General features: G+C 48.0%; 3 protein-coding genes across 6 annotated transcripts in view; all 3 read left to right on the top strand.

Annotated features, from left to right (window-relative positions):
• The window catches only part of LOC309680637 (protein argonaute-1), a 61287-nt gene extending 59391 nt beyond the window's left edge, over positions 1 to 1896 (top strand). For all 3 annotated transcript variants that reach the window (XM_082494302.1, XM_082494300.1, XM_082494301.1), the window contains one exon: positions 287 to 1896. In XM_082494302.1, coding sequence (XP_082350428.1) covers positions 287 to 395 — 109 coding nt within the window. In that variant the 3' untranslated portion in view covers positions 396 to 1896. The remainder of the gene's footprint in view (positions 1 to 286) is intronic.
• A 3659-nt stretch (positions 1897 to 5555) lies between these two features.
• Positions 5556 to 18628, top strand: TEKT2 (tektin 2). Of its 2 annotated transcripts, none has more exons than XM_082494321.1 (10): positions 5556 to 5595; positions 13270 to 13441; positions 13830 to 13955; positions 14612 to 14817; positions 15396 to 15539; positions 16100 to 16214; positions 16602 to 16709; positions 17157 to 17300; positions 17564 to 17643; positions 18236 to 18628. In XM_082494321.1, the coding sequence occupies exons 2-10, from the start codon at positions 13286 to 13288 to the stop codon at positions 18486 to 18488; spliced, it is 1332 nt and encodes a 443-aa protein (XP_082350447.1). In that variant the 5' UTR covers positions 5556 to 5595; positions 13270 to 13285; the 3' UTR covers positions 18489 to 18628. The 2 variants fall into 2 exon arrangements, with proteins under 2 accessions (XP_082350447.1, XP_082350446.1); XM_082494320.1 differs by lacking the exon at positions 5556 to 5595 and adding an exon at positions 12290 to 12330.
• A 740-nt stretch (positions 18629 to 19368) lies between these two features.
• Positions 19369 to 24934, top strand: ADPRS (ADP-ribosylserine hydrolase). Its single transcript, XM_082494011.1, has 6 exons — positions 19369 to 19605; positions 20554 to 20650; positions 21497 to 21704; positions 21815 to 21999; positions 22089 to 22189; positions 22733 to 24934. Exons 1-6 carry the CDS (start codon positions 19374 to 19376, stop codon positions 23023 to 23025), a joined length of 1116 nt encoding a protein of 371 aa, XP_082350137.1. The 5' UTR covers positions 19369 to 19373; the 3' UTR covers positions 23026 to 24934.
• The last annotated feature ends 1060 nt before the right edge of the window (positions 24935 to 25994 follow it).

Raw genomic sequence — 25994 nt, forward strand, 5'->3', positions numbered from 1 at the left:
TTACCTAACTCTGCTTTGTATGTCGGAAGTATTTTATAGCCTCCAGGCCATCAGTGTATTTGTAACGGGCGTATTTTTAGATGAGCAAACTGAGCAGCTAAGGCAAAGGGATTTGTCAAAAGCCTTGAGGTTGCTGGGTGAATAGACGAGTAGGTTTTTCTCGGTATCCAGTTCTATTACTAGTGTTGTGTTGCTCTCCTAAACGTTGAAGAGCGGCAAAGGCGGCTTTTTGATCCGAATTCATATGATTCTCAGCCCTGCTCGTCTCTTTCTTGATTTCTCGCAGTGCTGAAGGAAGCCATGTTTCAGGACAAAGCAATGGGAGAGATCCACAGGCCCTCGCGAAGGCTGTACAAATTCACCAAGACACCTTACGCACGATGTACTTCGCTTAAGTCAATAAAACGGGAGCATACTCACTGAAAGGAAGAACTGAAAAATTAAGCCACATACAATGTATGTTTCCAGTGGGGTTGGTTTATGGGGTGTGCCTCCGATCATGCTGAAGGCGACCCTGTGCAGGGGAGAGAGGCTAACCCTTAAATTGACACAAGGAAGATTGTTTACTTCATCGAGGAACACAGCACTATTATGCAATATGAAACCAGCCAACTGCTTTTTTGGCGCGGTCTCCTGTAGGAAGCACCGCCATCATTTTTTATTTTTTTTTTTTTTATTTCTCGTAGTTTAACCCTCTTATGCCTTTACCTCAAGTTGCTCGGCAGCACAACTATCTTTGCAAAAAAAAATAATAATAATAAAAAAATCAATGGTGTAATTAAAAAAAAAAAGCAAACCACCTTTCTAGGAACAATCACAGTGATTGTTTGGGGGACAGAAGTGTGCAAAAAAAAAAAAAACAACTTTATACCCCACTGCATTGAAGAGTCTTTCTCTCAATATTGCCATCAAGCATTCAAATGTGAACATATCCGAGTACATTTGAATGTACAGCACTAGCTAGAAAAAATTGAGGGGGGGAAGATGTTTTGCACACTAATCCAATAATTTGAACGTAATTTAGCCAACTGCTGCCTTTGTGTCTTTCTTCACAGCTTTGGAGTTCTCAGCTCCAATAGTTCCCTTTGACAAAGCAAACCAAGAAGGCGGTGGTATTCCGTGCAGGCAGTAGTGATCCAAACTTCTCGCTCCCTGGTGAATTTACTAAAGCTGCTGTTTTACCTAGTCCAGAAGTTTCAATTATTTTTCTATCTGGCAAGTCAAATACGCTGAAGCTTCACGTGAGATCAGATGTCCCAAGTTTTATGGGATTACACATAGCAACCACCACAACTGAAACTTTAGAGCTAAGGTCTTTTTGGAAAAAAGAAAAATGCTAGTTTACTTGCTGCCTCTCACACCTTAATGTGATTTCATATGTATGTGTTTTAGAAGTTTAGCTTCCTTTTGTTTCTTTTATATTTATTAGAGTAATAATAATGCTTTAATTTAATTATTACAGAACATATGGTCAACATCAACTTTTATTTTTTAGAAATGTAACCGTGTTTATTTTTAAAAAACTGACAACTTGTTTTGCTATCTTTTAGTGCAATAAGCGTTCTAGAGGAAAAACTGTGTCCATTGAGCTGTACTAAAGCAGTGTTTGTACCACTAACTGTGGAAGAATGGACACCTCCATGATTTTAAAAGGACAAAGTAAAAGCCTTAATTTTGAAAGGAAAGTTTTATAGTCAGAAGGAATCTTGAATTTTCCTTTTTTAAATCAAAAAATAACAAAAATGCTTCTAGAATTCTGCAAGCTTTACTTGTCACTGCAGTATTTTGATTTAACAAAGGAACCGGCCGTATTTTTGGCTTTGAAATGCGGAGGATATTTGAATTAAATGGAAAGAGTTTTTTATTAAGATCTAAGTTTTTACATGCTTAGTTAAATCTATTTGACATCAGTAAAATGTGTGGAATTAATAAAAGTTTTTAGGCTTTTTTCCTCTTTGATAATGACTTTCCTTTTAAAATTAAGTTCTTGGTAACTTCATTTCACTTTGCAAATAAAGAGGGCTGGGATAGTTCTAACATGTTAAATCACTGAAATGTGAAACAAATTAACGGGACTCTTTCATTCCACTTTAAAGGTAAAACAATATTTAAGATGTCAGAGACGAGCATTTATTCAGTGAGGGGACTGGGGAGTTTTGCACTTTGTAAACTCGTGAACTGCATTTTTGACTGTTTTTATTTGCACTGGTTCATAGTATATATACTGCAGATCGTTTGTATGGGCATTGCTGTTATCCCAGCCCTTCTGAACTCCGCCTGCTCTCCACATGAAAACCAGTGGGTTGGTATAAGTAGCTTATCTCCTGTCATTCTCATGAAATCCGCTGTTTGCCAATATACTGTATTTTGAGCCTAAAATCTGAGCCCGTTTTGCTTCAAGAGGCGTGAATCTCCCCGACTTCTTCTGCCAGAAAACAAAGTACTGTATTTTGTGCGTTTGTATATTGCATTGAAATGTACGTAGTGCCGTTCACAACACTGTCTCAAAGAGCTTTACTAACCAGTTAGCGTATATGCAGACTTTCTCTCCCGCTATCAGGCAGGTAATGCGAGAGGACTCCCGTTGCGAGGTTCGCGTTGCGCTGGGAAGAGCCGTGAGAGGGGGCTGGTGGCTGGGGGGCCCCGGGAGGAGGTGGGAGGGTGCCGCAGGGGGACGCGGCAGCCCCGGGCTGTCGGAGGGTGTCGGGGCGCACCCGCAGCGCCGGGAGGTGTGGGTGCGCGGGCCCTGCCGCCCCGTGGGTCCTCCCGTGGCTGGGAGCCTGGCGGAGCCGCAGGCTTTGGGCGAGAGGGTTCCTTCCCGCGGCAGTCGCAAATGTTTCTCTCGGTCTGTGACCTGTCGGTTTTCTCTCAGAAGCGCTCTAGCCGGTAGTTCTGTTTATAAAAGGCTTGGGTTAGGCTTTTTACAGAAAATTGTTTTAAAATGGAGAATTTTTTTAAAGAAACTATTTTACAAAGACTTCTTGTGGATTTCTGGCGTTTGGATGAGAATTGCTTTTTGAAAAGTCTTCTAACGCTCCTTTCAAAGACACCGCGTGCTTCTCGCCCTGCCCAGCTCAGCGACTATGACTTGAGAAGCTTTCTTGCTTGCTACTTTCACCAAAAAATAAATGAAAGAAACTTCATTGGGAAAGTGACTTAAATTACGTGTCGAGCTAGCGTTTTACCTGGTTTTCATGTGAAGAGTATTTGGAAGTTTTAATCTCTATTCTTGGTTTTGCAAATATCTACGTAAAGTGCCGATACTTATTTGTATTACGATATCAAGTTACTGGCGTTGTGAGGGCCACACATTTATGATGCTGTAGCTGCTATATTTATTTAAATGGAGATGGACAATTACTGCACTAAGGAATGAGGAGATAAGCAAGGAATCAAGGTTAGTTAGATATCTTGGGGTTTTTTTTTCAAATGAGAATTAATGGTGTGAAATATCAAGTGTAACAAAGGGTGCTGTCATTTTAACTGAGATTAAATAGCCAGATATTCTTCCTTTGTTTAAAAACATATATATTTTGATGTTTGCAGTTTGGGGGCGGGGGGGTCGGGATAAATGGTACCTCATCTGTGGTGGCAGTTTCCAGTATATTTTCAGAGTATATGGATTTCTTTTATTTTTGTACCTGCTCTCCTTTAAAAAGAAAAAAAAAATAATCTCATATTTTATGTGCTGTTTGGGGAAATCTGGAGTGGTGGTCCCAGTCCCCTCTCTCGCTGGGAGCTGGCTGTGTGTGGCCCAGAGAGGGAGGCGGGCGAAGGCTGACGGTTCTCCTTCCTTTGCAGACAGACTGGCCGCGGCTTTACGCCTCTCTAGAAAAGCGGTTCCCATCTCCTAAGCCACTGCACCGAGACCTCACTTGTACTTAACAAGTGCCACTAATCGCTTCCGTGGCGGGAGCACGCACAAGGCGCAGCCGTGGGGTATCGCCCCGCGGACGCCAGCGCGGAGGCACGGCTCGCTCCCGGGCTGGCGGCAGAAAGCCTTGCCCACACCTGCCATGTGGCGACTGGTAGACCCCGATGGGAGAGAAGTAAGAGTGGTTTTTCTAGTTGAGGCGTTAAACTCGCAACATCAGCTAACGGAATGACTGACTCCACTGTAAGTAGCTTTTCTTTCTTTGTAGGGCACTTCAGCCGTGGCCGGTTTACTCAGGATCGCTGTATTGCTGTTCAGTGCGTAATCTGGTGAAACGCGTCCAAAAGTTATTTTTATAGGGTTCATTCTGGCATCCTTTTGGAAGTTTGTTTGGCCATAGAAATGGTGTTCGGGAGTGAAGTGGGTTTCCGGAAGCTGTCAATCAAATTATTTCAAGATGCTATTGGTCCTAAACTATTTTCACGTCTTCGTTTCTGTTCTATAAGGTACCAGATAGTCATCTTCTGTACAAGTCCCAGCTACGAACACTGGTTTTCTACTAGTCTTGAAGTTCACTCCGGTGAAATTCCAAGCTCAGCCTACACTTAAAAAAGCTCGAGGCCTTTTTTTTTTTTTTTACACTTTCTTCATATCTTGTCCTCTTTTGATATTTTCCCAGTTTTGTGAACTGAGGGTTTAGACCCTTACTCAAAGCACTTTTATAACCAAGGAATCAAAAGCTCAAATTGTTATGTACATTGCAACTATAAATTCTGTTTTCAGAGATCGTTCTTTCTAAATGGCCATCTCAGTCTCTGGTCACGCCGGGCAGATACTTGTCCCTTTCAGTGCTGTGGAGGTTTGTGGCCGCTACTGGTGGGTTGATTGGATCAGGTGAAAAATTCCGTAGGGATGTCAGAGGGAAAGATCCCTGTCTTTCTCTTCTACCCAAAGATGGTACTTTAGATGGATACGGGGTATTAGGATATCATTTTTGTTTTGGCACATGTTTAAATAAAACTTCACTTAGCCAGTTCACTCATTGGTTTTTGTAAACCTGAAAAAATAGCGGTTAGAGCTTGAGGTAATTGATGCTTTCTGCTAGTAGAAGATTTTGTACTTTGAGCAGTTGAAGTATGAACGAGATGGGTACAGGATCCTACATTTTACCTCCCTAGCAGGGTCTCGAGAATCCTGATCTTTATAACACTAAACCAAAACCAAATTGTTGTCCCTGAGTAGGCAAAGGTGCATACAGAGGGGAAGGAGGTGCAAGGAAGAGGCTTGCGAAGGAAAATACCGAAGCATCGGTTTTACAGAAACAAGGGTGTTGATGGAGAGACCCCATCCACTTTCCATGCCAGCTGCCCCGGCCTTTGGAATCCTGTCCGAGGTACCCCCTCGCCTAACACGGGTAGTTACCATAGCATCCTTTGAAAACAAAGCAGTTCCACTGTTGAAAACTCGGAGTGATTTTTATTTTTTTTTTTAAGCAAGACAGTCCTCAGAAAGTGCCTTTTTTAGAAGATGGTGCTGTAGATTTTTATTTTCCAGTTGTACGTGGCTGAAAAATTACGATAAATATTGAAAATGCCAAGCGTTTGATGGTATCTTTCAGGTACTTTCAAGCATCAGCTTCTCTGAGTCAGGACCAAGAATAACCGGGAAGGTGTTTCCATTTGGAGGGAGAGGCATTGAGGAGCGATCACCAAACTCCGCTGGTAGGCTAGAATCAGTTTTGATTTAGTCGGTGCAATTTACCTCTTCCCAGTGAGGGGGTGCGGGGGGTGCAGGAGAAGCAGCAGCACGGGACTCTTGGGGCGATAGAGTTAGTGCTGCAGGGAATCCGTAGCTGTTGAAGGAAGTTGTCTCTTCGATGTAGCAAGCTCCCAAAGATGAAGTAGACAAACTGAAAGCTGTCTGAGGACTTACGAGACGGTCAGTCCTGCTGTGAGCAGGCCTCGCGTGGTTTAGGTGCTGACAGGAGCGATGTGCATGTATCCGTGAAAGTTGGGATCCCTCGCTGGGAGGGGGGATGCTCTGGATGGGAACCGCTTGGTGGGTGGGGGATGCTGCCGCGCTCCGGCAGCTGAAGGGGCTCTGGGTCCATAGTGAGTTTGGTGAGCATTCCTCCGGTCAGGAAAAGCTGTAGACTAGACTATTAAACACTGCACCTCAGTAACCTTGTAATGCTGCATAAAGTAATAATAATAGCAAAGTTCTGCTTTGATTACACTGTAATGTGCTCGCACATGCCTGCAAAAAATACACACTTTCATTTTTGTAATGGTCTTAATAGCAGTTATCAGACTCTTTTCTTTTACGATGAACCATGTCCTTTATTGTGGTGTTTCTGTATATTTATTGGTAATCCGTGTGCAGCTCATAGGTCTGTGTGTCTGGTCTGTATGTTGCTTTTAACACTTATTTTTAGGTGGGAGAAATTTCTGAATGTTTTGGTTTTCATCTCCAAAGTCAGCTTAACTAGTCGTGTTTGAGAGGAGACTGAATAAAACACCTTGATAGACAGACTACTTTAATTGGTACCTTGTTTCTTTAAGTTTAAATCTAAAATGAGTTTGTGTTCATTTATTACTGTTCATACAGTATTGGGCATTTCAGATGTAGAATAACTTGACGTCAGTCAGGATATTTTCGAATATCAGGAGTTTAAGCGCAAAACTCCCACTTGAATTGCAAGTGGTGTCATTGCAGGAATATGTTCGTGTCCAGCCTTTTTCCAGGAGTAAGCAGAGCTTTTTGACATCTATTAATTTGGACGCGAGCAATGAAATACTTCGGGTATACAGTCCCAGAGTAGGGCAGTGACCCCGTCTGGAGTTGCCCACACCTCTGTGTTGAAAGGGACGCTGTGGGATTAATTTGCAATATGGCACTCCCGCTCATGCTACCCACAGAGACTATGAATCGAGTATCTTTTTGCTGTGTAGATTTCTTCTGATTCAAGTTAGAGAAATGAACTGATGTTTCTTGTAGTTTGTTACCAACTTTCTTGTCTTACTGCAGTGCCCAATGCCACTTTGTTGGTATTTAAGCTTGCAATGATGTTAAATTCTTTTGTATTCCCAATTTCTTAATGTTATCAGGCTAGGATTTAGAAAGCGTTTTTTCAGTCTAAATTCTGAGCCAAAACTGTGTCTTCTGTCCCTTTTAGTAGTAGGCGTTTTTATCTTTTAGACTAAAAAGGGCCAAAAATCTTGCACCATCAGCTTGTTTGCAGCAATACTCTCCATCTCTTCCCTTGCCTATCAGCCAGTCTGTTTTCTATCTACATTTAGCTAATACTGAAGCTGTTGAGATTTAGAAGGAAGTTGCTGCCTCCTCTTTCTGTCAAAAGAAGTGAAATGCCAGTTTCTGTTGGGCACAGATCTCTTGCTCGGAGTCTTGCCTGGTGGTGGTGAACCGTAGCGCACCTGGGTTTAATTGCAGTAGAATGTTCTGCGTGTCTCTGTGTTCACTGGAGTGTGCATGATGTTTTAAAGTATCCAATTTAAACACAAGCTAATAAACCACTGAACACGTAGACACTCTATTAAAATACTTCAAATTTAAAAAAACCCCAAAATTAACCAACCAAAAAAACCCCAGCAACCTAGTGTATGTGGACGGTTTTAATTAATCCTCCTTCCTGACCAAGTTTGAGACTGAGGATTTGCTGTAATTGATGCTACTTGTAGTAAATTGTGCTGGGATTAATCCTAAAGCTGAACTGACTCAGCTGTATGTTTTATGAAGAGGAGGAGTGGTGGTGACTCTACTATTAAACTAATAGTAGAAAGCTCTAAAAAATGCAAGGAAGAAACTTGTCTTTGTATTGAAAAAGCTGAATATACTGAAAAAAAAACTCATGCTGCTAGAGCCTTGTGAACCTGCATCTTTGCATCCACAGTTTACCCAAAAAGACCCCCTGTGACTACTTTAAAAACTAATATGTGAGGGGGAAAAGCATTTTCCCATTTTTTTTTTTTTTTAAGAGTGCCTGTTCACCTCCTAAAAGCGCCGTGCTGACAAGCAGGTGGCAGTGCCTGTAACAGCTGTATAGTTAAATCAAACTGTGTTTTGTGTCTAAACCTCGAAGCTACCTTACTCCGTTCAAAACACATACAAGTTCCAGTAGATCGGTGCTATTTGAAGCAATGGAGCCAGGGGGTTTTGTGAGCAATATCTGACCCCTCCATAAAACGCAGATGCTCTGACAGATTTCTGGTGGCAGTTTTCACGCAGTTGGTGCTCCAGCGTGCCTGGCTACCCAGGCAAACAGCAGCAGGCAGTTGTAGAGTTAATTTTGCTGTAGCGCTACAGTTGCTCTGCTGTGGCTCAGGTCTCACCTACCTCCCTGTTCCCTCGGGCAGGCTCGCTCTCCCTCCGCTGCCTGCGTGGAATGAGCCCTGCTGAAGATGCTGTAGCTGGGTGGAAGGCGAACCGGCTCTGGATGCGAGGGGTGGTGGTAGAGCAATGGTGGTGAAAGCAGCTGCCTGAAGAAATGAGGGACTTGGGTAGGAGCTGGGCGATGTCGGGTGAGCTGTGGTCAGCTCCAGCCCTTCAGGGGATTCGATGGGAACGTCAAACGTTAGCTTACGTGTCCTGAACTGTCTGTGTTGGACTTGAACTCATCGAGAGCAAGCATGTGCCTTTTTCTGATCAAGAACAGAAGCTGGAAAAACTTGCATTTGCATTGGTAGAATGCTTAGTGTTTTTCTTGAACTGTTTTTAAAGCTTGAAGTCCTTGGTCAGAATGGAGTTGGTTTTGTGTTGAATTACTTAATCAATGTGAGCCCTGAATTATTTGTGAATTAGAACTACCCAGAGAGGAGAAGCTTTTAAAATGAGTGGTTTCTGGAGAATAATGTCATCAAATAAACATACTTCCTGGTAGACTTGCAATTTTTTTTAAATAAAATCTAACCTTGATATGTTTCTCTATCTAATGAGGATCATTAATTCTGCCTTTATTTGAATGTTGCCTGTCCAGTAATGTCTTCACTCTTTACTGCGCTCCTGCAGCTTTCCATACACTCCGTCGCTTCTTCCCCCTTGCCCCATTTAGTGGCTGTAAGGACATGAAGAATGTTGTCCAGTGAATGTTGGGGAGCAGTGCAGAGGTCTGATTAAGTGGGAATGTGGAGGTGAGGATTAAACATCACAGATAATTCTTCAAGAACCAGTTTGCCAGCAGCCGAGGGTGGTGATGTCTGCGTACAAAATCGTGTGGTCTCCTGGGTATGGAAAGAGTTAGCAAAGTGGTACGAGGGGAGAAAAGATCCCCTCTGCTCTGATACTGAGGTACTCGTTGAGGGAAGGCTTGTTGTAGACTGCGTGCTGCACAAAAGTAGACGCCTGTGTCTTAGATGCTAGTTTGGGCTTAAAGCTGCTAAAAAAGGTGGATTTTCAGACCGAAACGGAAGAGCTTTTCAAATAGGTTATATTTTATGCAGTATTGAGATATTGAGGAGTTACCCAGCCAGGAGCTCTGGTGGCCAGGCTGGCTCTGAAATGGGCTCCCTCTCTGGCCTTGCGTGAATGATTCTGCCTCGGTTTTTCACCCTATCTAGAAAATGTTTATGAAGATTCACTTCGCCTTACGAGAGCTATTAGGTGTTCTGAGGATGAATCACGCTATGGAAGTGCTAAGCTCTTGACACAAACCTGTGCACCTTCTTGCAGGCGTGCATCTTCAGTCCATACAGCGCTGTCTGGAGCCTGTCTCTGCCGGGAGCTGTGCTCCTGCCTCGCATCTCGTCGCAGCTCTGCCCAGGGAACGCCATTGGGATTGGTCCTGTGGTGTTTACCTGTTGCTTTCTTTTAAGGTAATCCACGTGTTGCAAAACAGACTGTCAGAGGGCAAGTTCACTTACATGAAAGTTGGGGTTTTCTTTTCCATTGCTGAGAATTACATAGGTCTTTAAACGCATTTGGCAGTTGGAAAATTAATACCTACTGTAATGCTATCTAGCAACACAGCAAAATATGACTGTATGTTGAGTTTAGGGCTATGCTAGCCCATAAATCATAGGTCTACAACCCATTTAAGTACAGGTGTGCAAAAATTAGCTATTAAAATAGTTACTAATAAACTTTCATTATGCTTACACTTGCAAATCTCTTAAATATATTCACAACCAGTTTCTTTGATAGAAAATCCGTGTCTTGCCGGTTAGTGTTCACTCAGACATAATAGCAAAGTAATACCCACTGGAGCAATGCTAAATTTAAAGAACCTTTTGAAGTTTTTGAACCTGATGGTGTGCCAGCAAAGTGGAAACTTGAGTAGTGCTCTTTGACTGCTGAGGAAAACTGATTGCCAAAAAACTCGGTGAGAGGAAGACTGCTAGAGATGAAGTTTGTCTTCTGAATTCTGGCAACTTTGTAGTGAAGAATGGCTTCTTCTGGGTACTCGGTTTTGTACATCACTTTCCTCCTTTGGCTATAGTTTTTTAGTTTTCTTTGGACTTGATTTCTATTCTTCAGTGAAATGTTCTCATTTCTGCAGTTTTTAGTGTTGAATCTAGCCTTGAGACACCTTAAAGTTGTTTTCCTGTAGAAAAACCTGCTTCTAGAAAGCTGCATTTTGTGTCTGTTTTGCAGGCGGTTTCTAAAAGCTGACCTCAGCACAGCAATAGAGTTGGCAGAACGCGTTTTTGGTCTGAAATGTTGATTTTACAGGCTCGTTGCCCAGCCCCTACTGCCATGACCAGCGACACTGGTGTACAGATCTGCGTTTCCCAGGTTAGGTGACGCGCTTTGGGCTCGCAGGGTACAGGGTCTCCTGGCTGTTACGTTCTTGTTTCTTCCCTTGGTGTAAGCAGTTCAGCTTCCCCAGGTAGCCTGTTGGTGGATTAACAGCATTGTTGCTTGTCACGGGGAAAAACTAGGCTGTTTACGTGGCCTGGAGGCATGTGATCCTAGATAAGAACATTGCCTATCAGCAGGTATTACTTTAAAGCTTTCACGGTAATTGGTAGCATTCGGTTATGAGCCAATATGGGTATTAAAGTATCTTCAGGAGAAGGTGGCTCAGGTGGCGTACTGTGTGCCATAAACATTGCTAGCAATCAAGCCGTATTTGTTTAGGAGACTGCTGGAAGCAATGTTGTGCATATGAATTTTGCGTATTTAATACCATATGTTTAAATTGGGGAAAAAAAAAATATTGTGCTGTTTGGGATTCCTTTTCAGAATTAAAAACAATCTAATAAACCAGTCCGGTGGACTGAGATTCCCTCTATGTGTATGTCTTGCTCTTTCTCATATGCTGGTAACTGCTTCCCTCTCGTTTCGGTGTTACCGTGGCTTAAGCAGGAACTGGAACGCGTTCCCACCATGCAGGTACTGGGGGTTTTCAAAGCAAAAGGGAATTGTTTCAAGAATAAAGTAGAGCTGTGACTTGAGACATTGCACAAATAGATTGTAGACGGATGGCAAACAAACTGGTAAAGGCCTTTATTTTTACTTAACCATCTTGACCATGTGTGCCTATTTGTATCGCGGACGTGGGCTGCGGGTGGGAGGGAAACCGTGTGTCGGTGTGCGTTGAGATGTACTCGCTAAGCAGAAGCGGTGTCCTCTGCCCCTTCTCCCTTTCCAGAGAAATTGTTCTTGCCAAAATTTTCTACCTGTTGCAAGAGTTGCTTTCTTTCCAGCACAGTAAAATGTCAATTTCTTTCACTGTTCCTTCCCTCTCGTAGGCATCTGTAACCTCTGTACGACTCTGTATAGTACACACAACAGTCATCGGATCTCTGCTGGCTTTAGATGCCATCCAGTTGGGTGTATTGTAAACGAACCGTATTCATTTGAAAAAATAAATTTTTTTTTGAAATGCAGTTGTGGTACTCTTATTTCTTTTTATGCTTGGCAGCATTTTAGTTCCTTCCTGTGGGTGATGGTGATGGTGGTGGAGGTGGCGGTGATGCTCTGAGCTGGGTGGCAGCCGGGAGGGGAGGGGCTGCCACACCTTTGCCAGAAATTATTTCATTTTCGGCCTTTTCTGTTTGATTTGATGTAATGCCATTTAAATATTTATTTATTAAAAAAAAAAAATCACTCAGGTCGGTGGCGTGAGGGCTCCAGACCTGTGGCTGCCGAGGGGCCGTGTCGGGAGCAGTGGGGGGTGCAGGAACCCAGACACCACCGCCCCCGCCGGGAGGGTGCCCCCCCCCCCCCCCCCCGCTTGGCTTCGTTGGCGATTTGGTTGGGTTTTTCCTAAAAATAATAAATAATATCTGGGCTTGGTGTTGCTTTGCTTCAGCTGGCAGTGTAACCGCAATGGAGACCAGCTGCGCTGCCGCCCCCCCCCGCCACCCCCGGGGCAGGAGCACCCCCCCATCGCCGTTACCGCGCGCCGCCGCCTGGCAACGGGCCCGCGCGTGCCCTGTAACCGGCCCTGAGGCGGCGGCAGCGGCGGGAGGAGCGGGAGCGGGGCCGGCCCTGAGGCGGTGAGGGGAGCGGGAGCGGGCCGTGAGGGGAGCGGGTCCGACGCTGACAGGGAGGGAGAGGCGCCGGGCTCGGGACGAGCCCCGAGGGAGCAGCGGGGCCCGGCATGGCGGAGCCGGGGCACTCTACTCAGGGCTGCGGGCTCCCAGCCGGGGTGAGGGTGCTCCGAGCTGGGGGCTGAGCCCCTTCCCCGTTCCCCCCGTCCCCCTCGGGGCTCGGGCCCCTGCGCCCTGCAGCCCCGTCTGCCCTCCCTCTGGCTCTGGGGCCCCGGGTCCGGCCCGCAGCACTTCTTGCCCTTCGGGAGCTCCCCGGCGGCCCTTGGTGAGATGGCTGTGGGGAAGGAGCTCTGTCCCAGCTGCCTGTGCCCGAGAGGACTGGGGTACAGGCACAGGGTATACCACAGCCGGGGAAACCGTCTGCTCCAGAACTCCACCTCACCGCGGGTGTTTTGGGACCAGCAGTGTCCTCGGGAGCTGCTCTTATCCTGTTGAGTGGTCTCTGCAATTTCTGCCCGTTTGGCAGGGATGTGCTGGGCAGCAAGGAACATGGCTGAAAACTATACTATTCCTGTGAAGCTTTTGAGTCCCCTGGGACAGCAACTCTGGGCTGAGCCCAGGCAGCTGTAACAAAAGCAGAATCGGTAATATAATCAGCCATTTTGTCCGAGCTCAATAAATAGCATGTGGGAGACGACACTGCGAGTGGCTCCTTGTCTCTCTGCAGGAGAACAGGACTCCCCTCCTGCCCCGGGGCAGAGGGTGGCTCTGGTCGCCCACCCTGGCGCTTCCCTGGTTGTGTGGACGTGTGTGTCTGTATTAGGTGAGATGCCAGGTTAGAGCTTGCTGCTGCTTTTCTCTTGAAGAGTTTTCCAGTTTGTGGATGCAGCTCCATTCCTGGTGTATTTCCAGGAATAACCATGAAATTCTTCCGCTCCCTTTTAGTCACCTGTTTAGCAAGATGGCCACGCTGAGTGCAAAGCCGGGACAGCGGTTCACCATGCCGGACTGGCACACCAACTCCCATCTCATCTCAGCTGATGCTGAACGCCAGCGTTCTGCTGCCCACCAAGTCCAGCAGGAAGCCCGAGCTCTCCGCAGTGAAACCAACAACCAGGTGGGGGCCTTCTGGCAGGGTGGCTGCTCCCAGGTTTGTCAGAATAGCAGGCTGAGGAGTGTGGGAGAGCATCCGGATCTGGATGTATGGATGAAGGAATAGAAGGCTTTACCTCTACAGAGCCTGCTAAAAATGTACATTTACTTCCTGTAAACCCATGTGCAATGATGCATGTTTACTGTCATGAAATCCCTGGGTGTGATTCTTGTGTCCATTGCAACTTGTGGTGTTTTCTGTGCTCTCCACTTGCGTAGATGACAATTAGGCCAAATGGCAGCACGTTACGCTCCTTTGAGGGGTCAGTCGATCCTGAAAACAGGGAAAGGCTTCAGCAAGATTCATAAGTGCAATTTAAAAAAGAGTAATGGTGTTTCTCCTCTAATTTCAGGCGAAATGGGATGAGCACGACAACCAAACCCGCCTGGCAGAACGTATCAGCAGCGTGAACAGATGGAAAGAGACCCTGGACAAATGCCTCGCAGACATAGATGTGGAAATTGATGCCTTAGCCAAAGTATGTTGGGAAGACAGATGGCTGCAAATCAAGTTACACTCTCAACATGGGATGTTAAATAATTGAGGCTTGTCTTCTGCAATGGGCAAGCCCAGATGGAGTTTAAGGGGGGCTTGTCAGAGGTATACTGAGGTCGATGCCTGATGAAATGACCACGCCTGATGAAATTACTTCCTGGAAAGCAAGTCACTGTGTTCTTGGCTAAACCAAGTCATGTTACAGAGCTATGCATTACATGCTCATGTTTGGGGTTTTGGGTGTTTTTTTTTTATTGGTTTGGGTTTAGCTTGTTTGGGGTTTTTTTTAAAGCTCTGAAGGATAATTAGAAATATGTTAATACCATCATTCAAAAATGTTTGATTTTTAGAGAACAGCAGTGGGACATCTCTCTGATTCTTCTATTTCTAAACCCAGAGGCTGCTGTTCCTGGAGTCATTAGCCCCCAGAAAGGTGTGACTCCCCATGCAAATAGCAGATGTAGAGGACGAATGTGTTTGGCTCTCTCAATTTTCATTCCAGACTTGCTAAAAGGTTTCAGAACTGCAAAGACAGGCAGTGTGAGGCCCTCTTAACAAGTATCTCGGTGGATTTCCCCTCCTTTCTTCCTCTGATCCCTGAAGGAGACCCCCCCACACCCATCTGGCTTATTCTTCCAGGTGAAGGAAGCAGCAGAACGTGCCCTCCAGGCAAAGAACTTGCCTCTGGACGTTTCCATTGAGTGCCTGACCCTCCGCGAGAGCCGCCGTGCCATCGATCTGGTGAGGGACCCTGTGGGGGAGGAGCTGCACAAGGAGGTGAAGGTGATAGACAAAGCCAAGAGAGAACTGCAGCAGAGAGTGAACGAAGCCTTCGAACAGCTCTGGTGAGGCAAATGACACAGCTTTTGACCAGACTCTGCCCTCCTTGCTTGGACACAGCAGTTGAACGTGCCTCTAGTGCCACACTGAGATGGGCAAGCAGGGCAAGCATGGTTACCCTGGGGCAGTGAGCCGCTCAGAGGAGCCTCTGGTGATTATTGTCAAGGTCTATGGAGTTTGGGGGTTTGTAGAGGAGGGCATGTCAAGGGAGACTTCATAAGCCTCCTTGGAAGATTTTGGCCTGCACAGATATCTTGTGCCACCTGCCTTGGTTCATGCCCAGTGACCTGGAGGTGTTAAAGCTCCCAAGCCCTAATACCTCGTGGGTCACTGAACCGCTGCAGGAGGGCAGGCAGCTCAGTGCACCAGTTGCACTGCCAGCGCAGAGCACGGGGGAGCCAGGCAGGCAGTAAAGCAGGTGTGCTGGAAGATCAAGTTGGGCCAAGTTCACTGCCATCAGGGACGGCAGGAGCTCGTCACTCATTTTAAAAAGATGACAGAGGTGGTGATAAACGCTTTGGAAACTGTGAGCTGCCTCTCCCCTCTGTGTGCTCCCTGCTTACTCCAGCACTGCTTTCTACAGCCTCTTACAGGAAGCTCGCCAGCAGCTGAGTTTTGATCACCGGTGCAAGATGGAAGCATTGGAAATAGATCGCGTGTGCTTATCCCTCAATGTGAACTCTCCCAACATCTCCTTCAAGGTCAACCCAACCCGGGTCCCAGACAGGTAAGGAAAGAGCCTGCCCTTGTGTTTCCAAATCCATGCTGGTGCTTGAAAGAGCCCTGGACTGCTTTTTCTTTCCATGCTATGTCCTGGCTTGATGGTGCAGTTTTGGAAAGAGCTCAGAACAGGAGTTGGCTGCTGGGATTTGTTGTGGCTCTTGAATTGTGAAACCACAGACCTTTGGGAGTTACCTAAATTGACACCACAAAACCAGAGGCACTAGCTGCCCTGCCTCCCCGTGCTTGGCTGTAGGTGACTTTCAGTAAGTAGTGTGGTATCAGCCTTTGGCACAGCTTATGGGGGAGCTGCTGCAGGTTTTCACTTGCTTGGCATTTCATAGCCTGGTTCGGATGTGTCCCCAGTTTGAGCAGATGTTGGGCTTGGTGCAGGAGCCATGGGGTAGCAATCTCTAGCTGGTGCAATGAGATCAGACAGGATGTGACCTCCAGAATTTCTGGATCATTTTGTACAGCACAAAGCCTTCTCGGCCTGCAGCAGGTGGTTCATTTTGAACTGTCTTGCAAACACTCAACTTACTTTCATAACTGCTGATTTGTTCACAGATCAACTGCACCTGATGAGTGGGAACAGAATAGCCAATGTAACAAGGAGCATGCTGAGGCAGAAATGAGAGCCTCGACTGCACTCCGAGAAGCAACACTGCTTGCCATTGCACAGGTAAATCAGTCCCTCAGCTGTGAAGCGGTGGTGCAGAAGTTCTGGATCGAGAGTGGGAGAATGGGCCGGCATGTGCTGCAGCCAGGGGAAGGGTGTCTTCGAAAAGACAGCATTGGCCCATGGGCTTCTGTGAGAGTAGCTGCCCTTCTGGATTGAAAGAGGCGCTTGGTTATGCTGCAGAGCTTGCAGCAGTCTCAGCAACCTGGAAGACACCTACCTGTCCATCATTCCCCGCCTTCTGGCTTCAGGGGGTGCATGACCTGCACATGCACGGCAGCAGCCGGAACCCAGCTGGGTTTGCTCATAGGCTTGTCCCAACCTCACAGGCAAGAGCTGGGAGGGAGACACCTTCTAGATGTGTGTGACTGGAGCCTGTTCTCTCCTCAGACAAACAACGAGCTGGAGGCTCAGCGCGTAGCTACAGAGTTTGCCTTGCGCAAGAGGATTAGAGACCTGGAAAGAGCCTATGATGAGCTGAAATGGCAAGAGCAGAATGTAAATGTTGCTTCCTTGTTATCAAACACAACCTTGGGTGGGAACTGAACCCAAAAGGCTATTTCTTATGTGGAAAGCTTCTCGGCCGGAGCATGGTTTCCACATGAGAGCTGTTAAGTGCCATGTGTATGATTCCTGCAACATCCTACCCCCTTCTGCCATCGCAGTTGCTGCTCTGGCATTTCCCAGCAGCAGTGCTAGGTTTGGGCTTTATTTGTTGTTGTTTTTCACACCCGGGCTCAACCACTGTGGCCATAAATCACCAGCAGCACCGTGCCTGGTCCGTGTAAAAAGCCCAATCTATGAACAGAGGGGTTCAGTACTCAGAAGCCCACCAGCACTTGTTTAAAATCCATTCCCAGCACAGTAAAATCCCAGTATGCCTGGGGTCTGTTTTCCAGTGTGTATCCCCGGCAGTCCCTCATGATATGTGTCTTTTATCTGTAGACCCTGGAGGAAATTCCTGAGATGGAGGAGGACATCCGACGCTTGGAGGAAGATCTTCGAAGGAAAATGCAAGATCTGAAAGTGGCACACACCCGCCTGGAGACCCGCACGTATCGGCCCAATATGGAGCTGTGTCGGGATCAGGTACCAGCCTTGCCTGGCACGCTCCCTGCCAGGAGGGCCGGGCGGGAACTGACCAGGATGGGGGCTCGCGTGGGTCTCGAAAATCTGGGCACACTTTGGAGAAAACTACAGAGGGGCTGAGCAATGGATCCTACAGTCACCGAGCACAGCAAGGAAATAAACGTCATAGCTGGGCTGGAAGGGGAATGAGAGAAGCGTAGCCTTTGTAAAACAACACTTCAGCCCCGTTAACTGCTGTGCCCCTCTCCCTCCCCACCTTGCAGGTCCAGTATGGGCTGACAGATGAGGTCCACCAGCTGGAGGGAATGATCCGTGCGCTCAAACAGAAGCTGGCAGAGGCACAGTGAGTCTCCAGCTCTCTGGGGCAGAGCGGTGGCCCAGCATTGCCCACAGGAGGGACGTGGCTATGTGCAGCCCTGGACCGGGCACACTTCCAGAAGCTGCATTTTGGAGCTCGTGTCTGCTCAGATCAGGAGTGGAAATAATCTCTGGGCTTGGTGGGGAGCTGGACTGGGCAGCAGGGCCCAGACGAGGCACGAGAGGTCTGTGTGGTGGGAGGGTGAATGGGTTTCCCACGGTCCCTGCTTGACTCTGACTTCAACCAGGCACAGAGAGTTCTAAAAGGGAAAGGGAAAAAAAAAAAGGGTGAAATATAAAGGAAGAAGCAGAAGTGCTGCTCTGGGCTGGCGTGGGCTCCCAGGGTGCACATCTCCGCGCTGCACTCCAGGAGCAGCGTGTGGGCTCGCTATTCACAGACCCAAACAATGCTGCTGCTCCATGCCGAGAAATACCCGATGCATTCGTTCTTCATACAAAGGCAAATGCTGCACAGATATTTCTGCTGCCAGAAAGTGGGAAGTTGGGTGTTTCCTGTCCAACTTGGGAAGTGAATGCAGTGCTTGAACCCAACTCTGCTCACCTCTGCTTGTTCCCAGGGATGCCTTGGACGCTCTTTACAGACAGCTTCACCGCATTCAGACAGATATTGGCTACAAAGCCAATTCCCTGCTGCTGGACAACAAGTGCTTGGACAGCCGGAGAAAGCTTGTGGTCCCCGCTGAGAAATTCATGCCAGAGCTCGACACTTTCAACCGGACCACGAACCGTGCTCTCTCCCCGCTGAAGACCGGGCAGCTGGAGTTGGCTCAGTGCGCTGGGGAGAAAGCTACCGGTGACTCAGTTCCGTAGCGAGGAAAGTGGACATGTGTGTCACGTTAGGATAATGTAATTCTCCTCCCTCCTCCTAGTTTGTTATATAACTGTCTGTCCCCTTATATGATGTTTATAGCCTCTTGCACTCGGAGGAGCGTTATAAACAATAAAGAGTCTGTCCCCAAGAGCAGTTGTCATTCCGACAGTGTTGGAAGCATTTCGCGGTGATTGAATCCATCTGGGCTCTTTCATGTGTGTTTTTTTTTGTTTTTTTTTGTTTTTTTTTAAGTCCTTTAAAGTGCAAGGCCAAGCGCACTGGAAAAGGGGCTGTGTAATGGTGGCAGCCGGCCAGATCTGCTCTGCGGGTGTACCGCCTCAAATCCACTCGCTTTAACGATTAAAGTCAAGTTTGGGTTGGGATTTCCCCTTGCCCGCTAGCCCTGCGCAGCTAACGCAGCTACGGAAGCAAAACGGGGGAGTCTGCTCCGGCTCTTGTGGCCGCGGGCTTGTTAAAATTGAATTGCAGCGCTTGCCCTTCTGCCGTGAGTTGATGGTTTCTCTTCCAGGCGCGATCCCGCGGTCCGTGGGAGACGGCGTCCTCGCGAGCCGCGGTGTTGCCCACGCGACGGGGACCGGACGGTGGCTTGCTCTTCGTTCCCCGGGAGGGGAGACGGTGCTCGGTAACCGCCCCGGTGGAAGGCAGCTTGGATTTGGCTCCTGGCTCTCGGACTATATTTTTATAATGAGAAATTGACGAAAAAAAAAAAAAAACCAAAATCAACGCTTTCCTTTGCTGTAAATGGGGAAATGAGGCAACAGGCGCCGCCGCCGCTCTCCTCCGGGCCGCCAGGGGGCGGTGTCCGCGGCCGCGGACACCGCCCCCTGGCGGCCCGGAGGAGAGCGGCGGCGGCGCGGGAGAAGATGGCGGCGGCGGGTTCGGGCTCGGTCACCGGGCGGGCGGCGGCGCGGCCTCGGCCGGGACCCTCCCGGTTCCGGGGCTGCTTGGCCGGGGCTTTGTTGGGCGACTGCCTGGGCGCCGTCTTCGAAGGCAGGAGCGTCGTGAAGCTGCCCGAACTCCTGCGCTTCCTCCGAGGCCTGGAACCGGCGTCCGCGCCGCCCGAGGCGGGGGAACCGGCCGGCAGCGCCCGCAGAGGTGGGGGGAAACCCCGGGAGCGGGGCGGGGGTCGGGCCTCGGGCCCGCAGCACATCTCCCCTTCCCCGTACCCGCCGGGTCGGGCCCGGCCTCCGACACCCCCACGATCGGCCTTTGGGGTGCGTGTACCCCCCCGCGCCCCGTCCTCACAGCCCCGGGCCCGCTGCCCCTCCGGAGCGCGGGTGCCCCCGGTCCTGCCCCTCGCCTCAGCGGGGGGCCCCTCCCCTGGGACACCCCCAGCCCTGCTGTGGGGTTTGGGCGCCCCCCGGGGTGAGGGTGACCAGCCTGAAGCAGTGCCCGGCTCCTCATGCGCAGGGCCGGAGCGGAGCGATGTGGGGTTTGCCGGGCTCAGCCAGCGCTGCCTGGGCTCGAGCGAGCGTGCTGGGCACCGGCGGATCGCAGTGCAGGGGTGTCAGCAAGGAACGGTGTAGATAAGGAGTAGAGGAAGAGAAGCACGAGAATGGTTATTTAACCCTCAGCAAGTGATGATGGATCCATGTTGGGGGTCTGAGCTGTGCAGCAAGCCCTGTAAACCCTTCCGGTCAGATCTTAAAAGCATTTGATTTCTGTTGTGGTCTCGTCCAGAAACGTAACTGCACTTTCTCCTCTCAGCTTGTCAGCGTACACTGTAAACTCCTGGAGAAGGAGGTTTGTCTCTCACTTGTCCATATGTGCCTCTGGATAGCAAACGTTTTCTCTTGGCTCTTGTTAATCTTGAAATGTGTCTTGTCTCATTCTCGCTGTGAATGCATCTCTCTTGCTCTGCACCTTCTTACTCTGACCGTGGCTTGTGATGAGCTCAAAGTGCTGGGGAACTCCTGGTAATGTTTTGGCTCCAGCTCTACATGTAATTAGGCCTTGGAGAGTAGGGAGGTGCTGACAGTGGAGAAGGACAGGAGGAGAGTTTGTCCCTGGATGGTCACGTTATGTTTTGACCTTCTGTTTTAGAAACGCTTTCGTACACAGACGACACGGCCATGAGCAGGTCGGTGGTGCAGTCCCTGCTAGCCAAGCGAGAGTTTGATGAAGTTGATATGGCCAAGAGGTAAGGACTGCAGCCAGCTTCAGAGGACAGCGTGTTGACGTTTACTGGTGAAGGCAAAACTTCTGTAAGATTCAGCAACTGCTGTAATTTTCTGTGAAAGGGGACAGGGGCTAAGGCAAGGTCGTTGTTAATTTGTGGAGGGAAAAAAATTAGAGAAGTGGTGGCTAATCCTGTAACTTACTGTGCGCTTGGCACTGTCCTGGAACGTGCAGCAGCGTTCGCTTTAGTGGGGGTTCAGAGTCTGCTGTGGAATGAAGCAGGATGGGACATGCGGTATTGCAGCTGTGTATGTGTATTCACCTTTGTGGAAGATAAGGCGTAAATTTCAGGAGCATTTCCTTTCATGTTTATTTGTTGGTATTTATGTTTGTACTTCCCTTAATTTAGTTAGCAAATGTTAGTGAGGTCAGCTTCAGTTGGTTTATGGTCCATTTCCCTTTTGAATCCACAGCCCTGGTAGCATTTGGTTCCACTTAAGGGAGAACATTTATTTGTTTAGAAAACTCTTCCACTGAACTTGAACAAAAGACTTTCATTGTGGTTGTGACCCACAGAAATGTTTCCAGTTTGCTTCTATTTCAAGGCAAAGTTGAGAGGGAAACAAGTGGGTTGAGAAAGGTGATGTTTATACACCCTTTCCTCCTTTCACAGCAGTTTTCAGGAATTAGATTCTTTCCCTACAGAACTGGATCACTTGAACCCTGACTGTCACTGAATGATCCATGTGTTATTAATTGACTTCACCAAGTAGCTGTGTACAGCCTCTTGACAAACTTCAGTAACAGACCAAATATCCCGTGCGTTTTTTTCTCACCTGCGCAACTGCCGCTCTCTTGTCCACATCAGGTTTGCTGAGGAGTACAAGAAGGAACCCAACCGGGGCTATGGGATGGCTGTTGTCAACGTCTTCAAGAAGCTCCTGAGCCCCAAATGCAATGATGTGTTTGAACCAGCAAGAGCCCAGTTTAACGGGAAAGGCTCCTATGGCAATGGCGGTGCCATGAGGGTGGCAGGCATCTCACTCATGTATTCTGATGTCCAGGATGTTAAGAAGGTACCGTTCTTGGCTGCTTTGGGCACGTGGGCTCTGGGAGTCCCTGCTGTGAGGCGAGTTTCACCACAATCTCTCAGGCAGGTTTGCTAACGATGTATTTCCATTTGCAGTTTGCGAAGCTGAGTGCCGAGTTAACCCATGCCAACTCCCTGGGCTACAACGGGGCCATCCTGCAGGCCCTGGCCGTGCATCTGGCGTTGCAGGGAGAGCTCAGCAAGGAGACCTTCCTGGAGCAGCTCATTAGCCACATGGAAGATGTAGAGGCAGATGATAAGTCTCTTACTGATGCCCGAGCGTAAGTAGCTGTGAGGAGCACTAAATCTGCTCTGTACAGTTTATTTGGCTCTTCACATTCTCTCTTCTTCATTGTACTCTTGTTTCCAGGCTGGGATTTGAGGATTTACCATTTTCAAGGCGTCTAAAGAAAATAAAGGAGTTTTTGGAGCTCAGCAGTGTTCCCAAAGCAGATGTATTGTTTGAATTAGGTAAGTACCTTTCTTACTACAAGTATGAGGAAGGAGCTGGAAGCAGGACTAACTCAGCAAGCCTGGCTGATGTGTCCTCCCCTACATTGCCACATCGATGTCTGCTGCCCGTCAGGCACAGAACGTGCTGGAAAGGCTGACTGTGCTCACCCATCAGTAACTCTCTCGAGTATTGATCTGGCCTTGACCCTCTGTATTAGTGGGGAAAAAATATCTTGCTAAGAAAAACTTAACAATATTCTAAGATCCCTTGTCTTAATGGCTATTGGATCTTCACGTTGGATGGGAACGGGTAGATGTGTATTGCCAAACTGGACTGGTGTAGCTGGGAGTTGGTCTCCAGGATGTGAGTAGTACTGGGGAACTACGGGGCGATTTCTTTTCTAGGATGCAAACTTTTGCACCTTGTCATGATAAAATCAGTGATAATGGTATTGAAAGTAACTGACAATGGGAAGTTGCAGTCAGAAGGGAAAAAGTACTTCTGTGGGAAGCAAGAAGCCAGTGTCCTGCAGCACTGAAGGCGATTGGTTTTGTTAACAGGCAACGGCATTGCTGCTTTGCGGTCTGTCCCTACTGCGATTTACTCCTTCTTGCGCTGTATGGAAGCTGACCCAGATATTCCTGATCACTACAACAACCTGCAGAGGACCATCATCTACTGTATCTCTCTGGGTGGAGACACAGACACCATTGCTACCATGGCAGGAGCCATTGCAGGGGCTTATTATGGGGAGGAACAGATACCTCCAAGTTGGGAGCAGAGCTGTGAAGCGTTTCAAGAGACACAGAAGCTGGCAAACAGCTTGTATGAACTCTACTGCCAGAGGCTCTGAGCTCCAAGGACGGCGTGTTTTCTGAAGGCAAAGCAGGTGGTCAGCTCTGCTTTTCTGGTGAGAAATCTGGTGGTGGATCCGCACCATCTGCAGATGCCAGTGAGCCTCCACCCGAGACAGACGCCTGCTGCTGTGAGTTGGGAGCTGGAAGCACGAGCTGGTTTGGAGGAGAGGGGACGTACTCTTCAGTTAGGGTTCAACTGGGAAGTGGCTGCATGTGGCGCCTTGGACAGTGGGTGCATCTCCTCTGAAGTGTACAGGAGCATGGAGTTCTTCATATGGTTTTTGCTTCTTCCTTTGTCCCACCCTTATGCCATTGTGTCATTTTGTCATTACAGTTGCTTGGTGGGTGTCTGAATCCACTGACTTCCTTGCTGTTTTCCTCTACTCCTGTGTGCCGTGGCCTTTGTTTCAGTTGTTAGTGGCCTGTCCTGCGGTGGCTTTGATAGGCTCCACACCCCTCCCAAAGCCCCAGTTCACACTCAGCTGACCAGCTGAAGGATGTAGATGGGAGAGCCCGGGGGACCCCTGCATGGCAGCAGGGGTTACCGCCTGTGCCATGGAGCGAAGGTGCTGGAGTGTCCACCTCCCAGGGAGGTTCGCTTCCTTGAAGGCGCAATGAAAAGTGCCCGAGATTGGAGAAGGGATTTCTTTGCGTTGCTAGTGGCATTGTGAGAAATGCCTTCTTTGCATGCAGACAGAATCCCAGTTGGCTCGTTGTTACGGTTGGAAGAAGGTGTAACTAATTACTGCTCCTTTGGTGTCCTTTGCTGTGTGATCCATCTGGCACTGTCGTGACCTATTGCATTTTGTGTTCCCTTATGTACCCGGCTTTCACATTGCTGCAGCTACTCTAGCTACTCCTTTGTTCCTAATCTGTGTATCCTGCGTTTTTAATGCTGACCTAGGTATGTCCAGAGCACCAAGTAAGATTGCTGTTTAAATCTGTGGGTGGGGATAGTTGTGAAAGCTGGTGTTACACAAGGATTGAATTCTTGGTTCTGCTGCAGTCAGTGGCAAAAATGACTTCAGCAAGAATCAGGAGTTACTTCTCACAGGTTTAAAACTGTCCTTGGTAAGAATCAGCTGAAAATAAAGGGAGAGGTAGGCTAATTGGGGGAAGATATATGAGAGTTTAAAAGAATTTGTGCATTTGAAGCTGCTGCTGGTGGCCAAGAACATTCTAGCAAAGCTGTGTTGTTCCACAGTTTCACGTTTAAAACCTTTGCCCAGTGGAGCTGGTCAAAATGGGAGTAGCAGCTTGGGTACAGCATGTCTATAAAGGGTTAAAAGCTTTTTAATAATTGAAAACAAAAAGAAAGAAAGAGGCAAGCAGTCATCATATGGGAATGCTTGTAAATTTGACTGTGACAATGTAATTCTCTATAATCTCTCCCGTATTTCTTGTGACACCAGAAGGTGACGGTTCTGCTCAGAGCTCACTCCCCGTTGGCGCCAGGACGTGGTGGTTGTGTGTGTGGGCTGCACGCACACAGGGAAAACTGGGCTGCAATATGTCGTTCCAGTTTTTCCTGTACTCTCCATCCTTCAAGTGCCAGTCTTCTGTGCGATGCTTTAATGGGTTTTCTTTGTATTAATGAGTATCTTGTCCTGAGAACATGTGGAATTTTGGTCTATTGTATATTTATGTATTGTGCTGCAGATCTGAGATGTAAAATGTCAGGTTTTTCTGCCAGAGGTGTGAACATATTCACGGAATTATTTAAAAGAAGATGTTTTCCTTTTAAAGCAGCTTTATAATTTTAAATGTTTGGAACTCATGAAGAGCAGAAGTGCTGCTGTTTACAAAATATAGAACATTTTCAAGCAGAATTTAAATGTGTACTAAAACATTTAGCTCTGACTTCCTTGGAAAGAAATAAAATCACTTAGTTATCTTTGTTAATGAGCCACTGCTCCTTGTCTTTTAATTCAAGTCATGAGGTTGTGCTTCCATCCTAAATGACAAGAGGAGTTGTATGAAAACCTCGGGGCTATTTCTCCCCACCCCATACTTCACTTTGAGACTCAACCTGAAACTACTTTGTTACGGCTTCTTGAAATCTTCCTGTAGGAAGCAGAATGGAAGTTGTTCGGTGCTGGTTAGAGACATCTTGGGTGTAGCCGAGACTTGTGCTTTGTTTGGGGTGAGTTTTAGCACTGGAAACCTGCCGTAAAAACGACGTTCAGGTGGCCACTCGTGCTGTGACTGTACAGGGTAGCTGAAGTTTGCCAAAGCCCAGGAGCAGTGGCTCTTGTGAACAGCAGGGCGAGCCAGAAGCATCGATCGCGCGTTGCGGGGAGGTTTGCTGGAGAGGCCCTTGTCCTTTGCTGGCTGTGTTTGCAGCGAGGAGCAGTGCGTGGAATCACAGAGTGGTGGGGGCTGGAAGGGACCTTCGGAGATCATCCAGTCCAACCCCTGCCAAAGCAGGTTCGAAGGACGGAGTTCAGCTGCCGGAGTCCCACGTGCGATGATCCTGCAGAGAGCGGGGAGTGTGCTGGGTCCCCTCATGACTCGCAGCAGGAGAATCGCTTGCTCTTCACACTCAGCTTTTGAAGGAGTCTGCCCCCACGGCAGGAGGGTTTCACCTCTAACAGGTAACGTCTCCTCTTCCAGGTAAGAGATCAGCTGGGAAAACATATTTTCCTCTCTTTATTCTTTTTACTTTTAGTCTCTGAAAGTGATTTGCTCACAGGTGATTCGCCATTTCTTCTGCGTGTTGCTGGACTGACTGCTTGTGCCGCCGGGGATGCGGAGGTTGGCTGTAGACAGGGTTGTGTAACGCAGCAATAAAAAAGTGTAATGAAAAAAACATCGAAAGGGAAAGGGAATCCCCAACACTTTGACTTAAATTCCTCAAATTAATAATTGCCAGTCTGGAAGGGTCTGGATTTCATCATGTTTTAAAAATGGACTTCTGGGGAGAGGAATCTTTTCCTTAATCACAAGAAACATGCAGTACCTTCTT

This window comes from Vanellus vanellus, assembly GCF_965231255.1.
Source record: "Vanellus vanellus genome assembly, chromosome: 22".
Taxonomy (NCBI): Eukaryota; Metazoa; Chordata; class Aves; order Charadriiformes; family Charadriidae; genus Vanellus; species Vanellus vanellus.

Coding starts and splice junctions, on each gene's coding strand:
- ADPRS (XM_082494011.1), top strand. CDS start 19,374: ATGGCGGCGGCGGGTTCGGGCTCGGTCACCGGGCGGGCGGCGGCGCGG. Junction 19,606..20,553: donor GGCCGGCAGCGCCCGCAGAG/GTGGGGGGAAAC, acceptor CTTCTGTTTTAG/AAACGCTTTCGTACACAGAC. Junction 20,651..21,496: donor GAAGTTGATATGGCCAAGAG/GTAAGGACTGCA, acceptor TGTCCACATCAG/GTTTGCTGAGGAGTACAAGA.
- TEKT2 (XM_082494321.1), top strand. CDS start 13,286: ATGGCCACGCTGAGTGCAAAGCCGGGACAGCGGTTCACCATGCCGGAC. Junction 16,710..17,156: donor TGAAATGGCAAGAGCAGAAT/GTAAATGTTGCT, acceptor TTTTATCTGTAG/ACCCTGGAGGAAATTCCTGA. Junction 17,644..18,235: donor CAGAAGCTGGCAGAGGCACA/GTGAGTCTCCAG, acceptor GCTTGTTCCCAG/GGATGCCTTGGACGCTCTTT.